The sequence below is a fragment of the Doryrhamphus excisus genome, chromosome 2 (assembly GCF_030265055.1).
Source record: "Doryrhamphus excisus isolate RoL2022-K1 chromosome 2, RoL_Dexc_1.0, whole genome shotgun sequence".
NCBI classification, from domain to species: Eukaryota; Metazoa; Chordata; class Actinopteri; order Syngnathiformes; family Syngnathidae; genus Doryrhamphus; species Doryrhamphus excisus.
The window spans coordinates 2,500,971-2,521,669 of record NC_080467.1 but is presented as its reverse complement, the minus strand read 5'-3'; the positions used below and the strand labels follow the sequence as shown (position 1 = coordinate 2,521,669).

Sequence of the window (20,699 nt, the reverse complement as noted above, 5' to 3'; positions counted from 1 at the left end):
TAAATATTGCAGTGCATGATTTGGGACAACAGTACACCACTTCTCCTTGGAATGTCACCATTCTATCACTCTATTAGGTTTTTTACTAAATATTCATTATTAGTAAATGGTGCTGTTTTGTGGTAGAATACACTAGTTATTAGTCAAAATATGAGCATATTTAAACAAATTCTACATATTTTGCAAAAATTAAAGTAATTAAATGAAGTATAATATAAATATATAAGGTATTCAGAAGACGCATTGAAATACTATATTGTGATAATGTGTAGTAATCTACGCTGGTCACTAGGTGTCAGTAATGGTCAATTAATTCCAGCGCTGAACTAAAACTTCATTTTGAACTGCTGATGTCACTTCCTGTCCACCCGCCACTCAAATGGAACAGACCTAAGACCAGACTTGATGGCCAGAACAACAGGCTTTAATTGCAGGTTTGAAATCACAACAGGCACAATAATCCCCAACATGAGCTGTTGTGGCTGGAACCCACACCAAGCTAAAACTCAACTCTGAATTTCCTGTCCGCCCTCTATTTTCTCCCCCGAGAGCAGGAACACATTTACAGCAACACACATTAGCGCATTAGTCTGAAATGTCTTTTGTTGTTGTATAACCAATCATCTGGGTCAGTACGAGTGTAAAGTTGCCCAGAGGTGGTCTTTCATGTCTAGAGGGATCTCATGATGTCAAAAACCATATTTAGGTTGTAAAAACAGGTTTCATATGCTCTAACTATGACAATATTCCATTTCTAAATGACGGATGGAAGGATCCACGCTAAAGGGTTGCTGTACACATTGCAGGATTTGGAACACGGCTCCGGTTTTAGTACTGGGATGCGGGTCTGCATGGCGTGTGCTAACACTAACTAACACACAAGTAGAACTTGGATCGCATTTTATTCATCTGTTTTGGTTGGTTGGTTGGTTGGTTGGTTGGTTGGTTGGTTGGTTGGTTGGTTGGTTGGTTGGTTGGTTGGTTGGTCATTTTGTGAGTAGTAGTACTTGATCCATCACCATAACAGGATGAATAAGTACTAGCAGCAGGTGGATACGGCCCAAGGTGGGATTTCCTGGGAGGTATCATCTGAAGATTCCCCACTAAAGGGAAGTCCTTTGTGTTGCAGCTTGTGCGGAACGACCTTGATCATCAAGGACGAAACTCCAGAAGCCCCGTGATGCTCTTTGACATCCACGATAACAACAACGTCAACTCATTTGCCGTAAGTGACCTTGACCTTTATTTCCTTTTCCTGTGTAACTCACCTTATTGTGTATTTAACATTTGGACTCATCTTCTTTATTCCCGTATTATGTGTGTGGAATCCTCCTTAACGTTCCCATCGACATCCGACATTAAAGCAAAGTTGGAGGACTTCAGCTCCATCTTTCTCTGTGCATGCAAACCACAAATGATCCTGGATTAAAAGTCCTTCATTGAGTCTGCTGGTCCTCATTGTGGTGTCTTGCCTTTCCATGCCTTCCTTCCTGGTCTTCACCATCGTCCTCCTCCTCTCTGGCTCCTCTCTGGCTCCTCTCTGGCTCCTCTCTGGCTCCTCTCTGGCTCCTCTCTGGCTCCTCTCCTCCTTTCTACTCACCGGGCCGCCTCCCTGCCTCCATTCCACCTCCTCACTCCTTTACCTTCTTACTTTACTCCCCCAAAACCTAAACCTCCACTGGGACTCGCCGACTACTACTACCACTACTACTACTACTACTACTACTACTACTACTACTACTACTACTACTACTACTACTACTGCTACTGCTGCTGCTGCTATTGCTACGGCTACCACTAGGAGGCAGTATGTAAAGAAATCTTGAACATAGCCGAGACCTCAGTGAGGTACTGCAGCACCTCGCCCCACCCCCCTCATGACCCGCATCATAGACTCCACCCCCACCCCAGTAAACAATCTGTCATCATTTCCCAGCAACCCCAGTCCCACAGCAGCAGCCCGGAGCCCACCCGCCTCAACTGTGGAACGTAAGTAGGACCCAGCGGCCTGTACGTTGGGGGGTGCGGCGGACATAACGGTGGGGGCCGCGGCAACGCACGCACGCCCATCTACTCATCACGTTCACGTCCACCGCTTTTGGCAACGTAACCGTGGAAACCTACACAAGGATTACTTTCATTATGGTAAAGCGGCAGGAAACAACAACAGCGACCTAACGAGCGGCTAATTATGTCGCATTAATCTGGATTAATCGACAGCAACTGACCTTTGGGTACACCCTGCAGGATAAGATGAGGATAAAATGGATGGATTAATCGTGATTAATTCATTTGACAACTGATTAATTTGACAATTTGGAAATATATTTCAAGGTACTAATTTCATGTCTACCTCTGTACGATAAACTCGTCTGCACTCTGTGTGTATGCTAGCGGCCCCGCCTCCACCCACCGTGCAAAAAGACTGTATGAGTGACAAAAGGGCTCACTCCGTTCATGCCGTTGTTCTATGGAACAAGGTGCTGAAACCGTTGTAGGAACATGGCAATATATGAAGTTATTTTTCATTCATGTGTTTAATTATTATGGACCAAACGTATCCGCAAGACACCCCCCATCTTGTGACACCCCCGCGACTGAATGGTTTCCTCCGGGTGCTGTCATCAGTCACGCATGTTTATGGTGTCTCCTCTCCGCCACTCCAGTTTCCAGGCGCTGTACAGTTACGCTCCTCAAAACGAAGACGAGCTGGAGCTCCAGGAAGGAGATCTGGTCAGCGTCATGGAGAAGTGCGATGACGGCTGGTTTGTGGGTATGTGCTGCAGACATCACATTCCCTACGGGGGACGTACGTCCACCTTCTGCAGAATGAAGCCTGCATGCTTACCATGTGCAAAGTCAGGGTGCTGCTTCCTCACAATCATATGGATGAATATAGAAATAGAAATCATATCAATATAAATACATACATTCATCATTTGTTCACAACGTTGATGTGTTCATTTGCAGGTACCTCAAAGAGGACAAAACAGTTTGGGACTTTCCCTGGGAACTACGTGAAGGAGGTGAAACTGTAAAGCGAAGGAATCCTGTCAGGCTTTGGAGGTTATTCCACGCACGCGTGGATGCGGGTCGGAGTCGTCATTTAGCCAATCCGTTTGTCTGGCAAAGCCAAGATGAAATTGCACATTGAGGACAAATACTGTACGTTGTGTGTACTTCACCTAATTACCACAACAGAGAATCTGTCACACGGTAGCTTTAATTCTGCAGATACTAGCTTGCATTCTGTCCATGACATCACATGTTTTTATGTACAAGCACAGAAGATGATGGATGAAGGGTCACGTGATTACCTGGGCTGTGAACATGGATCTAACATCTACGTCATGTTAGCTTAGGGCCGCTAAGGAGCACGCTAGCCAAGTACAATGCAAAGAATACAAGTCTCTAATGACATTATTATTATACAATTATACACTTCCAGATATTATTATTATACAATTATACACTTCCAGATATTATTATTATACAATTATACACTTCCAGATATTATTATTATACAATTATACACTTCCAGATATTATTATTATACAATTATACACTTCCAGATATTATTATTATACAATTATACACGTCCAGATATTATTATTATACAATTATACACTTCCAGATTTTATTATTATACAATTATACACTTCCAGATATTATTATTATACAATTATACACTTCCAGATATTATTATTATATAATTATACACTTCCAGATATTATTATTATACAATTATACACTTCCAGATATTATTATTATACAATTATACACTTCCAGATATTATTATTATATAATTATACACTTCCAGATATTATTATTATACAATTATACACTTCCAGATACGGTGAATGCTCTCACATTTCTGAAGGAGACCCTTATCATTCACCATAAACCTGGAATCATTTCTAAATACGTGATAATACAGACCAAATGTACTATTGTTAGAAAGCCCATCCATACTGGTAATGTTTGTCATGAAGCGTTGATACTTCGCACTTTGTTCGGCAGTCCTTGAACTCACCATAATTGTGAGACCAGCTAGCAGATGTTCCAAGAGTGGTTTTAAAAACTACGCAAATGGCTATTGTTGGCTAATGTGCGATGCGGCCCCATTTTGGAGAGTTAGCAGCACCCCCGCGTCGTACCAAATGAAGGCAGAGAGCACTTTTAATATGTTAACCTAAATCATCAACAGGCAAGCTGTGTGGGTTTACGTCAAGCCTAGCCTGCTTAGCCTGGCTAGCCTCTAGCGCTAGCCTGATGACTCTGATTTCACGTTAGCATTCATTAGTGGTGAGTACTTATACATTTATACTCTACAAATGCCTTTCCTACGTGCCGTACGGCAGGTTCTGGAGCTGAATGTAGTCTAACAATGACCACAGTCACTTTTATTGCAAATGTGGATCTGAAATCGGAAGGGAACATCCATGTCAAGCTAGCTAAATAGATGTTTTATCAATTACATACCCTTCCCAGAACTTTTAGCGGGGATCTACTGTATATCCTTTATCTGTCAAAATGCTTAGAAATTGTATGACTTGATTGTTGTACTTTTCTTTTGCGGTATTTACATTTTTGAGGAAAAAAGCCCACACAAAACTCAAAAAGCCTTCAAGGCCGTTTCAGTATTGGGTGCGAGTCAATTCCAAGGATGTCTCACACAACGTTGACCACACACCGTGTGCATATTTGGAAACGCTCCTTCAAGTGTGCCTTTGCAATAATGGTGGCAAGAGAAGAATGTAAATAATAACGAACTATTTATTTATCATTTTATACTTCTTCTTCCATGTTTTCTGGCACATGATGCTTGAAAGTTAGGTGGCGGTTGACGTCACGCTCCAGTGCGGGACAGGCGTGGCAGCACTTAACTTCCTGCTTGGTCATTTAGGGAGATTCCACCTCACCCAAAACACAGGATTAACCATCCGCCCTTTTGGGGCCGACAATGTCCAAAGTGACAAAATAATCACTTTAAAGCGTCATGAGATTCAAATGAAACCCTTGCTGACGGGATTGCATGTTTAACTTTAAGATATCTTTTTTTTACACTGTTTTCACGAGTGATTAAAGTACAGTAATCCCTCGCCACTTTACGCTTCAAATTTTGCGGCTTCACTCCATCACAGTTTTTCCAAAAATATATTCATTGATAAGTCATAGTATGTTGTGGTTGCATAGGAATTATTATTCATGCAATTTCTCTTTCAGTAATGTTACTGTAATGTTTGGTGAGACGCATACGGTACATAAGCACCAGATTTGATTGCCAGAAAACAGGCTTTTATTGCAGGTTCTGGGGGGCTTTAATAACGTTGGAAATTGTATTTAGAGGGTCGGAAACAGGTTTTTGATGCGCTAACCACAAAAATATTTCATTTAGAAATAAGGAATCCTATTGACTAACCAATTAATGAACCAATTAATCAGGATAAGCGAGGGATGACTGTAGGAACGCTAGAGCCCTGGCTCCACATCCCGACTACGCATCAGCACCTCCTCCGAATGAGAGCCAAAATCCCCCTTTGCCCCCCCCCCCCCCCCCCCCCCCCCCCCCATCCCTCAACAAGGTTGAATTCATTCTTAGGGAGTCCTTGTTAGGGAGTCCAGATATAGCAAACCACAGTATATTTCAATATATGTACATTTTCAGTGAGGGGTTTACAAGCAGCTGAATACAATAAATATTTAATCCAGCATTGCCAGACTATCAGAAGCTTTTCAGTGTAACTGTACAAAATGAAGTATTGAAGGATACATTTGGACGCGCTCGATCCAAGACGTGTTGCATCACAGTGTAGAAGTTTGCTTTTTGTGTTTCTTCCTGACCTCATCACAAAGAATCCAAGAGTGTATTTGGAGTGCCTGTTTCACAGCCAGAATGCTACTTTGTCACCATCTATCACCAAAGCGTGTTTTGCTTTCCACCGCTGGCCAAACAGTCTGATAAGTTCTCATGGAACTTGAGCTCCTGGCCAATGTTTTTGTTGGCTTTTGGGTCAGCTGATGGAAGCGCAGGAACAGAGCTCTTTGTCAAAGACGTTTAACTCTCAATAAGTCGCTTGTGTCATAAGAGTGCGTCACGGGATGCGTGAATGTACGATGCTTGAATGTGACGTAAATACTGTATGTCCGAGGGTCATCTGCAGCATGAGGAGTGTAAATATGTAAAATAAGAGGAAATAGACTGCATGACGGGAGCGTCGGACGGCGCATTCTATCACATGCAGAGTTTTATCTACCTGAAGGATTTAGTCACAGCGTGGAGCGTTACTGAGCACAGGAGGTTGGACGCATACCAACGTTACGCTGCCATTTGTGAGCTCATAATGCCTTATGTTTGATGCTCAATCGTGCCTCATTTTCATTCATGGCTTTTTTTCTGAAATGTATTTAATGTAACCAGGGTTTCATCGTTTAGTTCCAGTCGCCGGGAACTTGTCATGACTAATAACGTTGAAGAATTAGTTTGAGATGCTTTGTTTGCTTCCATTTGCAGTGTTGTTACCTTGACAATATCCAAATAAAGATCATATACACGGCTGGGACTTTGGTGTGATGCAATATGTAATAAGCCATTTATAACAGGGGTCTCCAACCACCGGGTCCCACACTGTGCTCCTTCGTTTTAGGAGGTTACTTTGGAATTCTCTGATTTTTGGCTTAAAAATGATTTTCCCAATAATGGGCAGTTTATGTCACATGTCAAGTCTGTAATATTTTACAAATATGTGATAATGCAGGTCAAGTGTTCCACATAGCTGTACCACCTTATGCTTCACTGATGAGTTTTTTTCATGAAGCTTGAGATTTGGACTCCATAGTTGTTGTAAGATGCAAATATGAAGCTTATACATAACTTTAACTCAGATTCATAACTCACATTCTCAGATCTGTTCATCAATCGTCTTACATTATCATTCATTAGTCACATTCAACAGTGACTTTTATTGCAAATGTAGATCCAAAATCTGAGGAGCCATCAATGACAAGTTAGCAGGAGGGTTCGGAGGGGGCAACATTTCAGGATGACCCTAAAAGCTCTCTAATCTTTACAGGTGAATTGAATTGGACCTTTTGTAACCTTTGGAAATCACATGTTCAACAATTCACTACTTGCTGTCTTACTGAGCTGAGCTGGTCATCTGTGTGATTAATGTTGTTGTGTTTTCAGTCTTAAAATGAAGGTATTCATTTTATGCTAATATATTATTAGTATCATAATATCATAGTATGCTATATTTAGGGTTTAAAGGAGCCATTCAATTGGACACGTTGAGCACTTTACCTTAGTTAACCAACAAAGATGTCTCATTGGTTCAGTCACTAGGATAAAAGGATCTTTCTCCTTCCACTTGCGAGCTGCGATCCTGGAAGGAATTCAAGTTTTGGGAGCGGCACATTCCACATCCTGGGATTAAGCTCTTCCATAAATGGTAAACTTGCATGTAACACAGTAGTGACGGCACAGGGAGGCCGGTAAGTAGGCCAAACCAGCACGCCTCAGATCATTTCGACAAAAGGAGGCATCACTCTCCGGAGTTACTGCTTGAGTCCAATAAGGTGTTTGTCGGGTGATAAAATGATGCAGCTTTATTCCTTTTAACAAAAAGTCATCATAAAGTCATCATACGGGCATCACCTGACCTACTGTGCTTCTCAAAGCACATTCTCATCGGCCGAAATCGAGACCAAATTTATAATAGACGATCTTTGAACTCTCACTCGAGACGGTGGCTTTACGAAGCGATTGGTCCCGCTAACCTGAAGCCCCTCCCCCTCCCGTGCCTCCCGTCCCGGCCATTGATCACCTCCCAGGTCATTAGTGGAAGGAAAGGACCGGTGACAGATCTTTGAACACGTCCACGGTCACTGACGGCACCCGACGTGTAGTGATGCCTCTCCGGGTCGTGATGCCGGGTCCCGGACCCTGGGGGTTCAGGCTGGTCGGAGGGAAAGACTTTGATCAACCGCTGACTATTTCCCGGGTAAGTTTTGTTGGCTAAGCTAGTAGTTTGTACGCAGGTGAGCCACACCTGAGTTACCGCGACACAACTTTATACTTCAACCTGTTGAACCGCATACTAGCTAGCCCATGCTAACTTCTAGCTACTGATGGCAATCCTTTCATGTTGGATAACGACATGACCGAACACTGTTTAACCAAACACCATACGGCGTGTCGTTACTTGTGTTTGCGGTACAGTATTACAGTAGTTCAGTGGTACAGTGTTCCAGTGGTACAGTATTCCTGTTTGCGAAACCTCCGACTGGAAACACGGTTTCCTCAAGAGTCCCTGAATGCACCACGGTGTGCACGAGGGACCTCCTTCTGTCAGGTTTTGTTTTTAGCATAATATTGTATTTTTCTCTTGACATTCGGGTGTATTAATGTTGTATTTAAGTAGCAGTGATGTAATACTGTACTCCATTATAGTGGTGTGTTTCTAGTCTAATAGTTTGACCATCTCCTGTTGCTCATTATGATAATCTCAATATTAGAAACACCGTAATGCATTGATCTCCACCACTGAAAACTAGCCTCTTCTCATCTTTTATTTTAGTTTTAGTGGTTAAATACATTTGTATTAGTTATGATGCAAACTAGCTCCTTCTCATCTTTTATTTTAGTTTCAGTGGTTAAATATATTTCTATTAGTTATGATGCAAACTAGCTCCTTCTCATCTTTTCATTTTAGTTTCACTGGTTAAATACATTTCTATTAGTTATGATGCAAGCTAGCCTCTTCTCATCTTTTATTTTAGTTTTAGTGGTTAAATACATTTCTATTAGTTATGATGCAAACTAGCCTCTTCTCATCTTTTATTTTAGTTTTAGTGGTTAAATACATTTCTATTAGTTATGATGCAAGCTAGCCTCTTCTCATCTTTTCATTTTAGTTTTAGTGGTTAAATACATTTCTATTAGTTATGATGCAAGCTAGCCCTTTTTCATCTTTTCATTTTAGTTTCAGTGGTTAAATATATTTGTGTTAGTCATGGTTAGAATAATGGAGGCTGATTTCAGTGCGTCCTGTTCTTTGTCCTCCCCGCCCATTTAAACATGATTCCAAATTCCTGAACTGTGCCAGAGTTTCTTGTCTTCGGGGCTTCATCCCCAACTGTCTGGCCATGAGGCTTGTGTCTGCCAAGCATGTCAGCGCTTGTGTTTACTACAAACAATAACAAGCACTTGGGTCCGTGTGTGAAGGGCAGCTAACGTGTGGAGATGCGGGGTGTAGATGGTACAAATGACTTTTAGGCAGCCAAACCAAAGTCATCATTTGCTTGTGATGATGCAGGTTTCCCCCGGAAGCAAAGCGGCGCAGGCCAACCTGTGTATCGGCGACACCATCTTGGCTATTGATGGCGAGGCCACAGACAACATGACTCACTTGGAAGCGCAGAGCAAAATCAAAGGCTGCGTAGAGGAGATGACGCTTTCCATAGACAGGTAAGATGCAGCGGAATGTGGCGGTCTGACGTGCATGGCCGCAGGCTTCACGAACACGTACGCCATGCGAGACGCCTCATCCCCAATCCAGGTGTTACGGCCATGACGCAATGTTCATTCATGCCTTTTGGAAGAGCGGGGTTTGCTGGAGTCCACTCATCTTTAAATGAAAGGAAAACTGTGCTTTATTTGGGATTTGGGTGTCCATCCCCCACAATCCCAAAACGACAACAACGTGTCTTTCTTCTTTCTGTACATTCTAGATAGCACCTTCTTGCTGGCAGATTGTCTCTAACAATGCCTGTCATTGGGATTCACCATTCCCGACAACCAAAAGTGTCAACAGCGTTCCATTTCCATGCAGAGACGTGCATATGAACCAAATTATAGCGCCATTGTTATTGTAGGAGTAGATAGCTGTTAGCACCGTTAGCATCAATATCATGGGGTCTGACTCAATTGGCAAAACGTATACACTAAAAGTACGTTGACTTGAAAGCAAGACTGGCGTCAGTTGTTGTCTAGTAAATCTTATCCATCCTGTGGTTGTCTAGTAAATCTTATCCATCCTGTGGTTGTCTAGTAAATCTTATCCATCCTGTGGTTGTCTAGTAAATCTTATCCATCCTGTGGTTGTCTAGTAAATCTTATCCATCCTGTGGTTGTCTAGTAAATCTTATCCATCCTGTGGTTGTCTAGTAAATCTTATCCATCCTGTGGTTGTCTAGTAAATCTTATCCATCCTGTGGTTGTCTAGTAAATCTTATCCAACCAGTTGTTGTCTAGTAAATCTTATCCATCCTGTGGTTGTCTAGTAAATCTTATCCATCCTGTGGTTGTCTAGTAAATCTTATCCATCCTGTGGTTGTCTAGTAAATCTTATCCATCCTGTGGTTGTCTAGTAAATCTTATCCATCCTGTGGTTGTCTAGTAAATCTTATCCATCCTGTGGTTGTCTAGTAAATCTTATCCAACCAGTGGTTGTTTAGTAAATCTTATCCAACCAGTGGTTGTTTAGTAAATCTTATCCATCCTGTGGTTGTCTAGTAAATCTTATCCATCCTGTGGTTGTCTAGTGAATCTTATCCATCCTGTGGTTGTCTAGTGAATCTTATCCATCCTGTGGTTGTCTAGTAAATCTTATCCAACCATTGGTTGTCTAGTAAATCTTATCCAACCATTGGTTGTCTAGTAAATCTTATCCATCCTGTGGTTGTCTAGTAAATCTTATCCATCCTGTGGTTGTCTAGTAAATCTTATCCATCCTGTGGTTGTCTAGTAAATCTTATCCATCCTGTGGTTGTCTAGTAAATCTTATCCATCCTGTGGTTGTCTAGTAAATCTTATCCATCCTGTGGTTGTTTAGTAAATCTTATCCATCCTGTGGTTGTCTAGTAAATCTTATCCATCCTCTGCGTTTCAGATCAGAAAACAAGTTGTGGTCGCCGCTGTCCTCGGAAGAAGGGAAGTCCCATCCCTACAAGATGAATCTTGCGTCAGAGCCGCGGGTACGTGTCTGCACATTCTACATCTAAACTGGAAGTTGCGCAATCACTGGCTCTGCTCCGTCATTCAGCGTGAAACGAGCAGATTCGACTTAGCAGTAGTCGGCGAGTCTGAACGTTTGCCCTGCCGCACCCCTGCCGTCGAGGTTGAAGTCATTGTTTACTTCCCACAGGAGGTTTCCTAGGCAACAGTAGTTTATCAGCCAAGCTCTGACGCAAGCCTCACTTCCTGCCAGCTGAGTGGAAGCTAAGGCCGGCGTGGTGTGGCTCTGTATGTCCTGCAGTTTGGTCACCGACACAAATTCCTGCATGCTGGCACTTTTTTATACGACCCAATCATGAAATTCATGATATAGCGTGTTGTCACTTTTTAATGTGACCAAATCATGAAATTCATGATATAGTGTGTTGTCACTTTTTTATACGACCAAATCATGAAATTCATGATATAGCGTGTGGTCACTTTTTTATACGACCAAATCATGAAATTCATGATATAGCGTGTTGGCACTTTTTATATGACCAAATCATGAAATTCATGATATAGCGTGTTGTCACGTTTTATATGACCAAATCATGAAATTCATGACATAGCGTGTTGTCACTTTTTTATACGACCAAATCATGAAATTCATGATATAGCGTGTTGTCACGTTTTATATGACCAAATCATGAAATTCATGACATAGCGTGTTGTCACTTTTTATACGACCAAATCATGAAATTCATCATATAGCGTGTTGTCACGTTTTATATGACCAAATCATGAAATTCATGACATAGCGTGTTGTCACTTTTTTATACGACCAAATCATGAAATTCATGATATAGCGTGTTGTCACGTTTTATATGACCAAATCATGAAATTCATGACATAGCGTGTTGTCACTTTTTTATACGACCAAATCATGAAATTCATCATATAGCGTGTTGTCACTTTTTTATACGACCAAATCCTGAAATTCATGATATAGCGTGTGGTCACTTTTTTATACGACCAAATCATGAAATTCATGATATAGCGTGTGGTCACTTTTTTATACGACCAAATCATGAAATTCATGATATAGCGTGTTGTCACTTTTTAATACGACCAAATCATGAAATTCATGATATAGCGTGTTATCACTTTTTAATGTGACCAAATCATGAAATTCATGATATAGCGTGTTGTCACTTTTTTATACGACCAAATCATGAAATTCATGATATAGCGTGTTGTCATTTTTTAATGTGACCAAATCATGAAATTCATGATATAGCGTGTTATCACTTTTTAATGTGACCAAATCATGAAATTCATGATATAGCGTGTTGTCACTTTTTTATACGACCAAATCATGAAATTCATGACATAGCGTGTGGTCACTTTCTGGTGTGTTCTGTGATGTCACTGTGTGATGGATGTGTGAAACATGAGCCCATTCCTGCGTCGCTGCAGTGAAGCATGCCAACATTTGTGTGTGGACTCCAACGGCATGCCACGCTCATGACATCTGTGTCTTTGAAGACTTTTAAAGCTGTCACCAAGGCAGGAGGCCAAGTGACATGTCAGTGTTTCCCACATGTTCTTTTCCTGGTGGCGGCCTGCCACAAATAACCGTAAACCACTCGACACTTTGCTCTCGAATTTTGCTGTTTCACTCTATCTCTGTTTTTGTAAAAGCAAGCAAGAAATATATTTTTATTGTGCATCAATTATGTCGTCCCCCACCTCAACCCACCGCCGCCACAAATAGATTATAGTCCTGTGGGAAACACTGTACAATATATTATCCCATCTAATCTGAAGCAGTTGCTGAAACATACCCGTGTCTTGAGGTTCTTCCTAACCATATTTAGTGTGTGAAGACGTCCTTTCCAGTTGCACACCATCATCTTCAACAGCAACATCTTGTATGTCATTGGCAGGAGGTGAAACAAATAGGCTCCGCCCACAACAGGAGTGCTCTGCCGTTCACCGGTTTCGCTTCCAAGGTCGTGTCCAACCAGTACAACAACCCGGCTGGCCTCTACTCCTCAGAGAACATCAAGAACTTCAACTCAGCCGTGGACGAAGTTAAAACCTTGGCTGCCGCCGGCGAACCTGACAACGTGTAAGGAAGTACCGACGTGGCACTAGTCCTCTTTAGGATTGTTGGGGCATGCTGGAGCCTATCCCAGCTGACTCCAGGCGAGAGGCAGTGTTGCATTCACTGTCCCTCACGTTGCCTGTATGGCCTAGCACAACGTGGACCCACCAGGTTTACCAGTGGAGCTCTTTTACCACCCTGTGGTTCCTTTTGGTGTCACCTTGTAGATCTGCATCAGATCCATCACAGACCACCAAGCGGGCCCCCGTAGCTGCAGATTCAGAGGTCTACAAAATGCTGCAGGAGAACCAGGAAGCTGATGAACCCCCCCGACAGTCTGCTTCATTCAAGGTGCTTCAGGAGATCCTCGAGACAGGTATCATAGATCATCGTAGATCATCGTAGATCATCATGGATCATCAGAGACCATAGTCCCAAACATGTCATGAAAGACCCCACATTGTATGATTTATGGAAAATGTTTTTCCGTGTCGTAGGAAACTCTGACAAGCCAGCAGGGTTCAGGAGCGTCAAAGCGCCAACGACAAAGATCGGATCTTCTGTCGGAAACGCGGAGAAGCTGCCTGTCTGTGATAAATGTGGATCAGGGATCGTGTAAGTATTCCATCCTCATCCTTTCTGTTATTCCGTCTATGAGGGGAACTTTGGGAAGAAAGTATTTTCCCAACAGTTGGTGGGACCCAAACTATGCACAGTACTGAGGTTCAGAGACCAAGGCTTGGCAACCCATTACATATTGTCATTTCCCAGCAACGATGGTGCGTTCAAGGACCACTGGACACAGGGCAAAACCTCAACGCATAATGTGGAGCGTAACCATATAAAAAATTTTTTAAAAGTAACACATTTTACCCGTATGGACTTCGGGTCAATAAGTTGTTTTTCGCAGAAAAGTGTGGCCCCCCCCCCACCCCCCACCCCCGTCTTTGTGGCTATAAATAATACAGACGTTCCTTTTCACAGCTTCACTCTTAGCAGGATTTTTCAAAAATATAATTTCATAAATAATGCTGTGTTGTTGCTGAATATGGCCCATCATTGTTCAAAAAAATCAGCATATTAAGCAAATTCTACGTATTTTGTGCCTGAATGAAGCATAAAAATGGCTACTTGAAGTGAAACACAAATACAAGGCATTCCAAAGATGTGATGTGTAGTATTGTAGTATTCCACACTGGTCAATAGGAGGCAGTCATCTTATTGTCACGTTTGGTGAGACCATCGCCAGAACAACAGGCCTTTATTGCAGGTTTTCATGATCTCTAAGCAGGCACCATCATCCTTAACAGCAGCTACTTTTGCAGATGTAACCCCCACCAGGCTAAAACGCCACAACGCCTGATGTCATTTCCTGTCTGTCTATTTCCTGTCTTAATTAGCTGAGCTTCTGTAATTAGGACTACTATAGGGGTGCTATTTCATGTGTAGGGGGCTCTAATAAAGTAGGTTGGAAGCAGGTTTTTTACGCTCTACAGAAATATGCTATTTATAAATAACTACAGAAATATGCTATTTATAAATAACTACAGAAATATGCTATTTATAAATAACTACAGAAATGTGCTATTTATAAATAACTACAGAAATATGCTATTTATAAATAACTACAGAAATATGCTATTTATAAATAACTACAGAAATATGCTATTTATAAATAACTACAGAAATGCGCTATTTATAAATAACTACAGAAATGTGGTATTTATAAATAACTACAGAAATATGCTATTTATAAATAACTACAGAAATGTGCTATTTATAAATAACTACAGAAATGTGCTATTTATAAATAACTACAGAAATGTGCTATTTATAAATAACTACAGAAATATGCTATTTATAAATAACTACAGAAATATGCTATTTATAAATAACTACAGAAATATGCTATTTATAAATAACTACAGAAATGTGCTATTTATAAATAACTACAGAAATGTGCTATTTATAAATAACTACAGAAGTGTGCTATTTATAAATAACTACAGAAATGTGCTATTTATAAATAACTACAGAAATGTGCTATTTATAAATAACTACAGAAATGTGCTATTTATAAATAACTACAGAAATGTGCTATTTATAAATAACTACAGAAATGTGCTATTTATAAATAACTACAGAAATCCGCTATTTATAAATAACTACCGAAATGTGGTATTTATAAATAACTACAGAAATATGCTATTTATAAATAACTACAGAAATGCGCTATTTATAAATAACTACAGAAATGTGCTATTTATTACAGAAATGTGGTATTTATAAATAACTACAGAAATGTGCTATTTATAAATAACTACAGAAATGTGCTATTTATAAATAACTACAGAAATGTGCTATTTATAAATAACTACAGAAATGTGCTATTTATAAATAACTACAGAAATCCGCTATTTATAAATAACTACCGAAATGTGGTATTTATAAATAACTACAGAAATATGCTATTTATAAATAACTACAGAAATGCGCTATTTATAAATAACTACAGAAATGTGCTATTTATTACAGAAATGTGGTATTTATAAATAACTACAGAAATGTGCTATTTATAAATAACTACAGAAATGCGCTATTTATAAATAACTACAGAAATGCGCTATTTATAAATAACTACAGAAATGCGCTATTTATAAATAACTACAGAAATGTGCTATTTATAAATAACTACAGAAATGTGCTATTTATTACAGAAATGTGCTATTTATAAATAACTACAGAAATGTGCTATTTATTACAGAAATGTGCTATTTATAAATAACTACAGAAATATGCTATTTATAAATAACTACAGAAATGTGCTATTTATAAATAACTACAGAAATGCGCTATTTATAAATAACTACAGAAATGTGCTATTTATAAATAACTACAGAAATATGCTATTTATAAATAACTACAGAAATGTGCTATTTATAAATAACTACAGAAATGCGCTATTTATAAATAAGAATGCGTGAATCCACTTCACGTGGCAGGTTCTGGAATCAAACCACCAACTGTAACTTGAATTGAATTCCTGACTTTTGTGTCTCAGCGGGATGCTGGTGAAGCTCCGGGACAAGTTCCGCCACCCTGACTGTTACACCTGCACGGACTGCGACGTCAACCTGAAACAGAAGGGACATTTCTTCGTGGAGGACCACATTTACTGCGAGAAGCACGCGCGTGAGAGGATGACCCCGCCCGAAGGCTACGACGTGGTCACGGTCTTCCCCGAGTAATCTCCTCTTCAGCTCATAGTAACGACAACCCGAGACGTTCCGACATTTAGCTCCTTCTTCCTTTTGCGCTGGCACGGGACAGAATGTCCACTTGCACATATGAACTTTGACCTCCACAATAGGAGCAGCTGGCACCTTTTAGGCATCAGTCACGTTTTGACGAGTGACTGATGAGTGAAGTGTTGACAAGAAAAGAACCACAATCTTTCAGGGCTCTTTGTTTCTGCTCTTTTTAAACTTCTTTAATCCAACAACCACCATTTTCTACTGTTTTTATTGACGAGACAAATATCATACAAACACACGACGCCCAATAAATATTTTAGTTCAAATGGGTTGCCTCGTCTCATGTTACTTGAAAGATTGGCTTTGATGGCTGGAAACATTTTGTCAAAGTTTATGTTTGTTTCTTGAGGAGAGTCTTTGAGAATGTGGAGTCATTCCCAGGAAACACGAGCATGGAAAGTCGTTATTCCCAAGTGTGCATGAGCGGATCTTCACAGTAGAGCGGCTTGGAGTAAAAGGCGAGCGGGAAACAAGTCAGATCAGGTGTAGTGGGGTTCTCCTCAGCCGCAGGCGGACTGGCCCGGCTCAAGACCGGAAGGTAGTCCGCCATGTGTTGCTCGCCCATTCGCAGAGTTTCAGTCAGAGCCCAGATGTAATTGTGGGCGAAGCGCAGAGTTTCGATCTTGGTCAGCTTGGCGTCCTCCGGTAAAGCTGGCAAGATGTTCCTCAGGGTGTTGAGAGCCGAGTTGAGGTTGTGCATCCGGTGACGTTCTCTGTCGTTGGCCTTCATCCTTCGCCTGCCCTGCAGGGCGGAATGCACGCATTTGGGGCGCTGCTTTGCCGCGGCTGCCATCCGGGGTGCGTGCACGCTGCTCTTGGGTGCCTGCCGCTCGTTGGGGAACATCCTGGTCAACGATGAAGACTAGGATGACAGAAAACACATTTTTCAACATGATCCCCATTTTCAGCCATTTTTGCTGTTGTTTCTAAATACACTTACATGTATTTTTGTAATATTATGGAATCTAACTTCATCCTTAACCTCCTTTTCCAACAATTACTACTTTATTTTGTTTTATTACTCACATTCGTACCACTTTTTTTTCCTTTTTAATATTTCAGCTCTATGTTACGGAAATATTTCCTCATACTAGTTTATTCTCATAACATTTAGATGTTTTTTGTCATTAGAATACAACTTTTTTGTTTTAATATTTTGACTGGATACCTGTTTCCCCCCCAATTATTTCAACTTCCATCCATGTTCTATATTGCTCCTGTTTGCAGGTATGCTGGAGCCTATCCCAGCTGTCTTGGAGCTAGAAGCGGGGTGACTGGACTGATGGCCAGCCAATCCCAGGGCACATAAAGACAAACAACCATTCACACTCACATTCATACCTATGGATATTTTAGAGTATATTTCAACTTTCTTCTTTGTATTTCAACTTTATGCTATTAAAATGTTTCCTCTTAATAGTCCTTGTAAAACCTTCTTGTAATGTTTAGACTTTATTGTAAATTGCACTGCTGATTTTTTTATTTTTGATTCTTTGGTTTTCTCATCACATTTCTAGAATGTGCTGCAAATGGCCCACGCGCCACACTTTGGACACCCCTGCACTAGGTACATGATCTAATGCATGGACAGGGCTGGGGGTGCATTAAACCATAATCATCAAAATAATTACTAAATGAACAAAATAGCCTATAAATATTTGAGTGTGAAGCAGGGAGCCCCCCCCCCCCCACCCCCCCATATTCCCATCTTTTTTTTTAACCTCCTTTATTGAAAGATGAATACACAAAATCACACGTCCAATAAAAGTTCATTTCATAGGAATATGGGAATTTAGAAATGAGGAAGGTCATGATAACCACATGTAAATAATGCATTCATTCAGATTATATTTTTTAAATGCACCAAGAATATAATATAAATAGTATTTACAACATTTCTCGACTTTGCTACAACAATTTAAGTTTAGGTGCACAGTGAAATAATTGTATGAATGGTCTGCCTTTACTAATACAATAGAACTGTCCTGCACCATGGAAGTTGATTATTATGCTGTCACTCTAAAATATGACCAAATATGACCAAATATGACCAAATATGACCAAATAAGACCAAAAGTGTGATGCATGACAAAATATGTCACAATAAACTAATGTGACTATATTCGTATAAGATATAAGATGACTTACCTGTGTGAGTGCTGCTGTGTGAGTGCAGGCGAGTGGATGCTGCGGGTGCGCATCCCTGTCATTTTCCAAGGCCTTTATCTTATCTTCCCACACGCCTGAATCAACAGCAGGGGTCCGCTGGCCAATCAGCGTCTTCCACCCTCTCATCAGCCCCACTACTGTATCTCTTTGTGTATTCTTTGCTCTTTAATAAGTCATGCCGTAGGGTTGGGGGTGCAAATCCCGCTCATCTTAGACAATAATGAAAAGTGTCTTCTGTGTTCGAATGGAACAATAATGGCTTCCACTTAGGCACGGCACATTTTACGCACTGACAATTGTGGCTTTCTAAACAAAGTTTCTTTAACCTAAATAGCTAAATCATTGAAATAGGTCCCGGAAATATACATACATTGGTACTGTTTAGAAAGTAACAAGAATATGATGTATATTTTGGATGCGCACAACGGATGCTCTATTTGACAACCGGTGATTCGGCTGCTTTTTTGACGTAAAAATAATACATATTTACAATACATATTTGTACATATTCTATGATTCATGTAACGGCGGCAGCAGAAAATATAAAATCATAACAATCAAGAGGGTAAAAATGAGGTGTGAGCTGGGCATTTACGCATGATGCCAGCTGAAAAGGATCAGTTGGGAAGACGAAGGCTGTGGTTGGGATGCAAGGTGAGGAGTTTCTCCTGTGAGACAACGAATTGAGATTAATTCCTACGAAACTGCAGCTTGTAATAATGTGCCGAAAACGAATGGAAATGTTCTAAAAATGAAGTGCTAATCACTGCTAGCTTCGGGATTGAAAACAAAGCCCTCATCTTTCTGTCCAAATATGTGTTTTAGGAGCAATCACATCCCAGATGCTTCCAATAAAGTGGACAAATACACAGAAGAGATACGAGAAGCTAAAGTCAACGGAAACGCGACCACCGGTGCCGCGTCCACGTCGGGGGGGGGCGGACTGACGCGGACAGGTGTGCCTTCGGACCAGCCAGGTATCCGCTTGGCTTTTTATGCCGCTTGTTATGCAAAGTGGGCAAACACGGGGAGCAGATATGACAGCAGATATGACAGCAGATATGACAGCAGATATGACAGCAGATACGAGAGAAGATACGAGAGAAGATACGAGAGAAGATACGAGAGCAGATACGAGAGCAGATCGAGCCGCGAGGAAAAGCCCGTAACAACATTGAAGAATAAAATGGCCGCCCGGCAGGTGATACCTGGCCGGCGCGCCCGCTCGGCACCGACGCCGGGGCCCTCCCCGGCTTATTTATTCAAGCAAACGTATTTCTTCTTATTTTAGCAAACAGGGGTACCAGGTGGGGCTTTATTTTCGTCTTCGGCTTTTTGTTTGGAGGAGGTTTTGAGAAGGGCAATCGAAGTCCAACAACTCGCTGACCAGATTGTTATCAGGGCCGCCATTGAATGTAAGCCCCCCAGCCCCCCTCGCTCCTTCTGCCAAAGAGCCGGCGGAGAAGAGAAAGAGAAAGGGAAAGTTCTTGAAGAAAGAAGCATCTTAAAAACATTTAATTGCAACCCGGATGCCATATGTACAGCCCTTGTGGAGCCCCCCAACAATGTGACTGTCCTTTACAAAGTATGGAGTGCGTCTTTGGAGACGTGTGCGCTTTTGGAGAGGTGCGCGCGTCGTGACCGGAATGACCCCCAACACACTTTGAACAAAAACCGATTCGCTTTTAATGTGCTTTGGAGTTTCCTTTCACAGCCACGCTTTGTACGTCTCACCTCGGACGCCAATTCCAGTGGAATGGTTGGCCTGTGGGGACGCCGTGTCTTTGTGTTCCACGCCTTCCGTTCGCTCGCACGGCGCGTGGAGAACACCCACATTAAGCGTCCCGATATTACGGCGGTGGATGAAGAGCAGCTCCTTGCGCTACGATCAACATTGAACATTATAATAATTATTATACGGTTATTGGAAGGGCGTGGTTTCAGACAGCTCTCGTTAATTCTCATAATATTCAAACATGATAAAAAAAAAGCCATTTAGGAACATTGTACGATTCCTCACACCTGAAAGGGAGAAGGAAGAAGCAAAGCTTATTTACATATAGCCCTGTGTGTATACAATATGTCACTGGAAATCAAACATGGCGCCCACTTCAAGTGGCTTAAGCTGGGTTGACTTTGATTTCATTAAAACATTAAGTTCCATCTACTC

The 20,699-nt window shown here is 41.2% G+C and overlaps 3 protein-coding genes and 1 long non-coding RNA gene across 11 annotated transcripts in view; 2 read left to right on the top strand and 2 right to left on the bottom strand.

The window, feature by feature from the left end:
- LOC131103098 (sorbin and SH3 domain-containing protein 1) overlaps positions 1 to 5,551 on the top strand; it is a 49,930-nt gene extending 44,379 nt beyond the window's left edge. For 5 of the 7 annotated variants that reach the window (XM_058049087.1, XM_058049051.1, XM_058049059.1 and 2 more), the window contains 4 exons: positions 1,130 to 1,225; positions 1,937 to 1,989; positions 2,667 to 2,773; positions 2,971 to 5,551. In XM_058049087.1, coding sequence (XP_057905070.1) covers positions 1,130 to 1,225; positions 1,937 to 1,989; positions 2,667 to 2,773; positions 2,971 to 3,038 — 324 coding nt within the window. In that variant the 3' untranslated portion in view covers positions 3,039 to 5,551. The remainder of the gene's footprint in view (positions 1 to 1,129; positions 1,226 to 1,936; positions 1,990 to 2,666; positions 2,774 to 2,970) is intronic. The other 2 variants (XM_058049077.1, XM_058049064.1) reach the window with 1 other exon arrangement.
- Positions 2,185 to 7,652, bottom strand: LOC131103156 (uncharacterized). Of its 2 annotated transcripts, none has more exons than XR_009119565.1 (3): positions 7,304 to 7,652; positions 2,975 to 3,123; positions 2,185 to 2,870 (listed from the first exon to the last, which is right to left on the bottom strand). It is a non-coding gene; the product is annotated as an uncharacterized LOC131103156 (long non-coding RNA). The 2 variants fall into 2 exon arrangements; XR_009119566.1 differs by having other exon boundaries at positions 2,185 to 2,867.
- A 131-nt stretch (positions 7,653 to 7,783) lies between these two features.
- Positions 7,784 to 16,626, top strand: pdlim1 (PDZ and LIM domain 1 (elfin)). The gene is made up of 7 exons (XM_058049175.1): positions 7,784 to 8,003; positions 9,318 to 9,469; positions 10,893 to 10,977; positions 12,886 to 13,070; positions 13,274 to 13,422; positions 13,544 to 13,661; positions 16,108 to 16,626. Exons 1-7 carry the CDS (start codon positions 7,911 to 7,913, stop codon positions 16,292 to 16,294), a joined length of 969 nt encoding a protein of 322 aa, XP_057905158.1. The 5' UTR covers positions 7,784 to 7,910; the 3' UTR covers positions 16,295 to 16,626.
- A 137-nt stretch (positions 16,627 to 16,763) lies between these two features.
- On the bottom strand, positions 16,764 to 17,204 carry neurog3 (neurogenin 3). The gene has a single exon (XM_058050985.1). It carries the CDS (start codon positions 17,202 to 17,204, stop codon positions 16,764 to 16,766), a length of 441 nt encoding a protein of 146 aa, XP_057906968.1.
- Between the last annotated feature and the right edge of the window lie 3,495 nt (positions 17,205 to 20,699).

Bases quoted from the DNA above. Each gene is read 5' to 3' on its own strand.
- pdlim1 (XM_058049175.1), top strand. From the start codon at position 7,911: ATGCCTCTCCGGGTCGTGATGCCGGGTCCCGGACCCTGGGGGTTCAGG. The intron at 13,423-13,543 runs GTATCATAGATC...TCCGTGTCGTAG, and splicing joins TCAGGAGATCCTCGAGACAG to GAAACTCTGACAAGCCAGCA. The intron at 13,662-16,107 runs GTAAGTATTCCA...TTTGTGTCTCAG, and splicing joins AAATGTGGATCAGGGATCGT to CGGGATGCTGGTGAAGCTCC.
- neurog3 (XM_058050985.1), bottom strand. From the start codon at position 17,204: ATGTTCCCCAACGAGCGGCAGGCACCCAAGAGCAGCGTGCACGCACCC.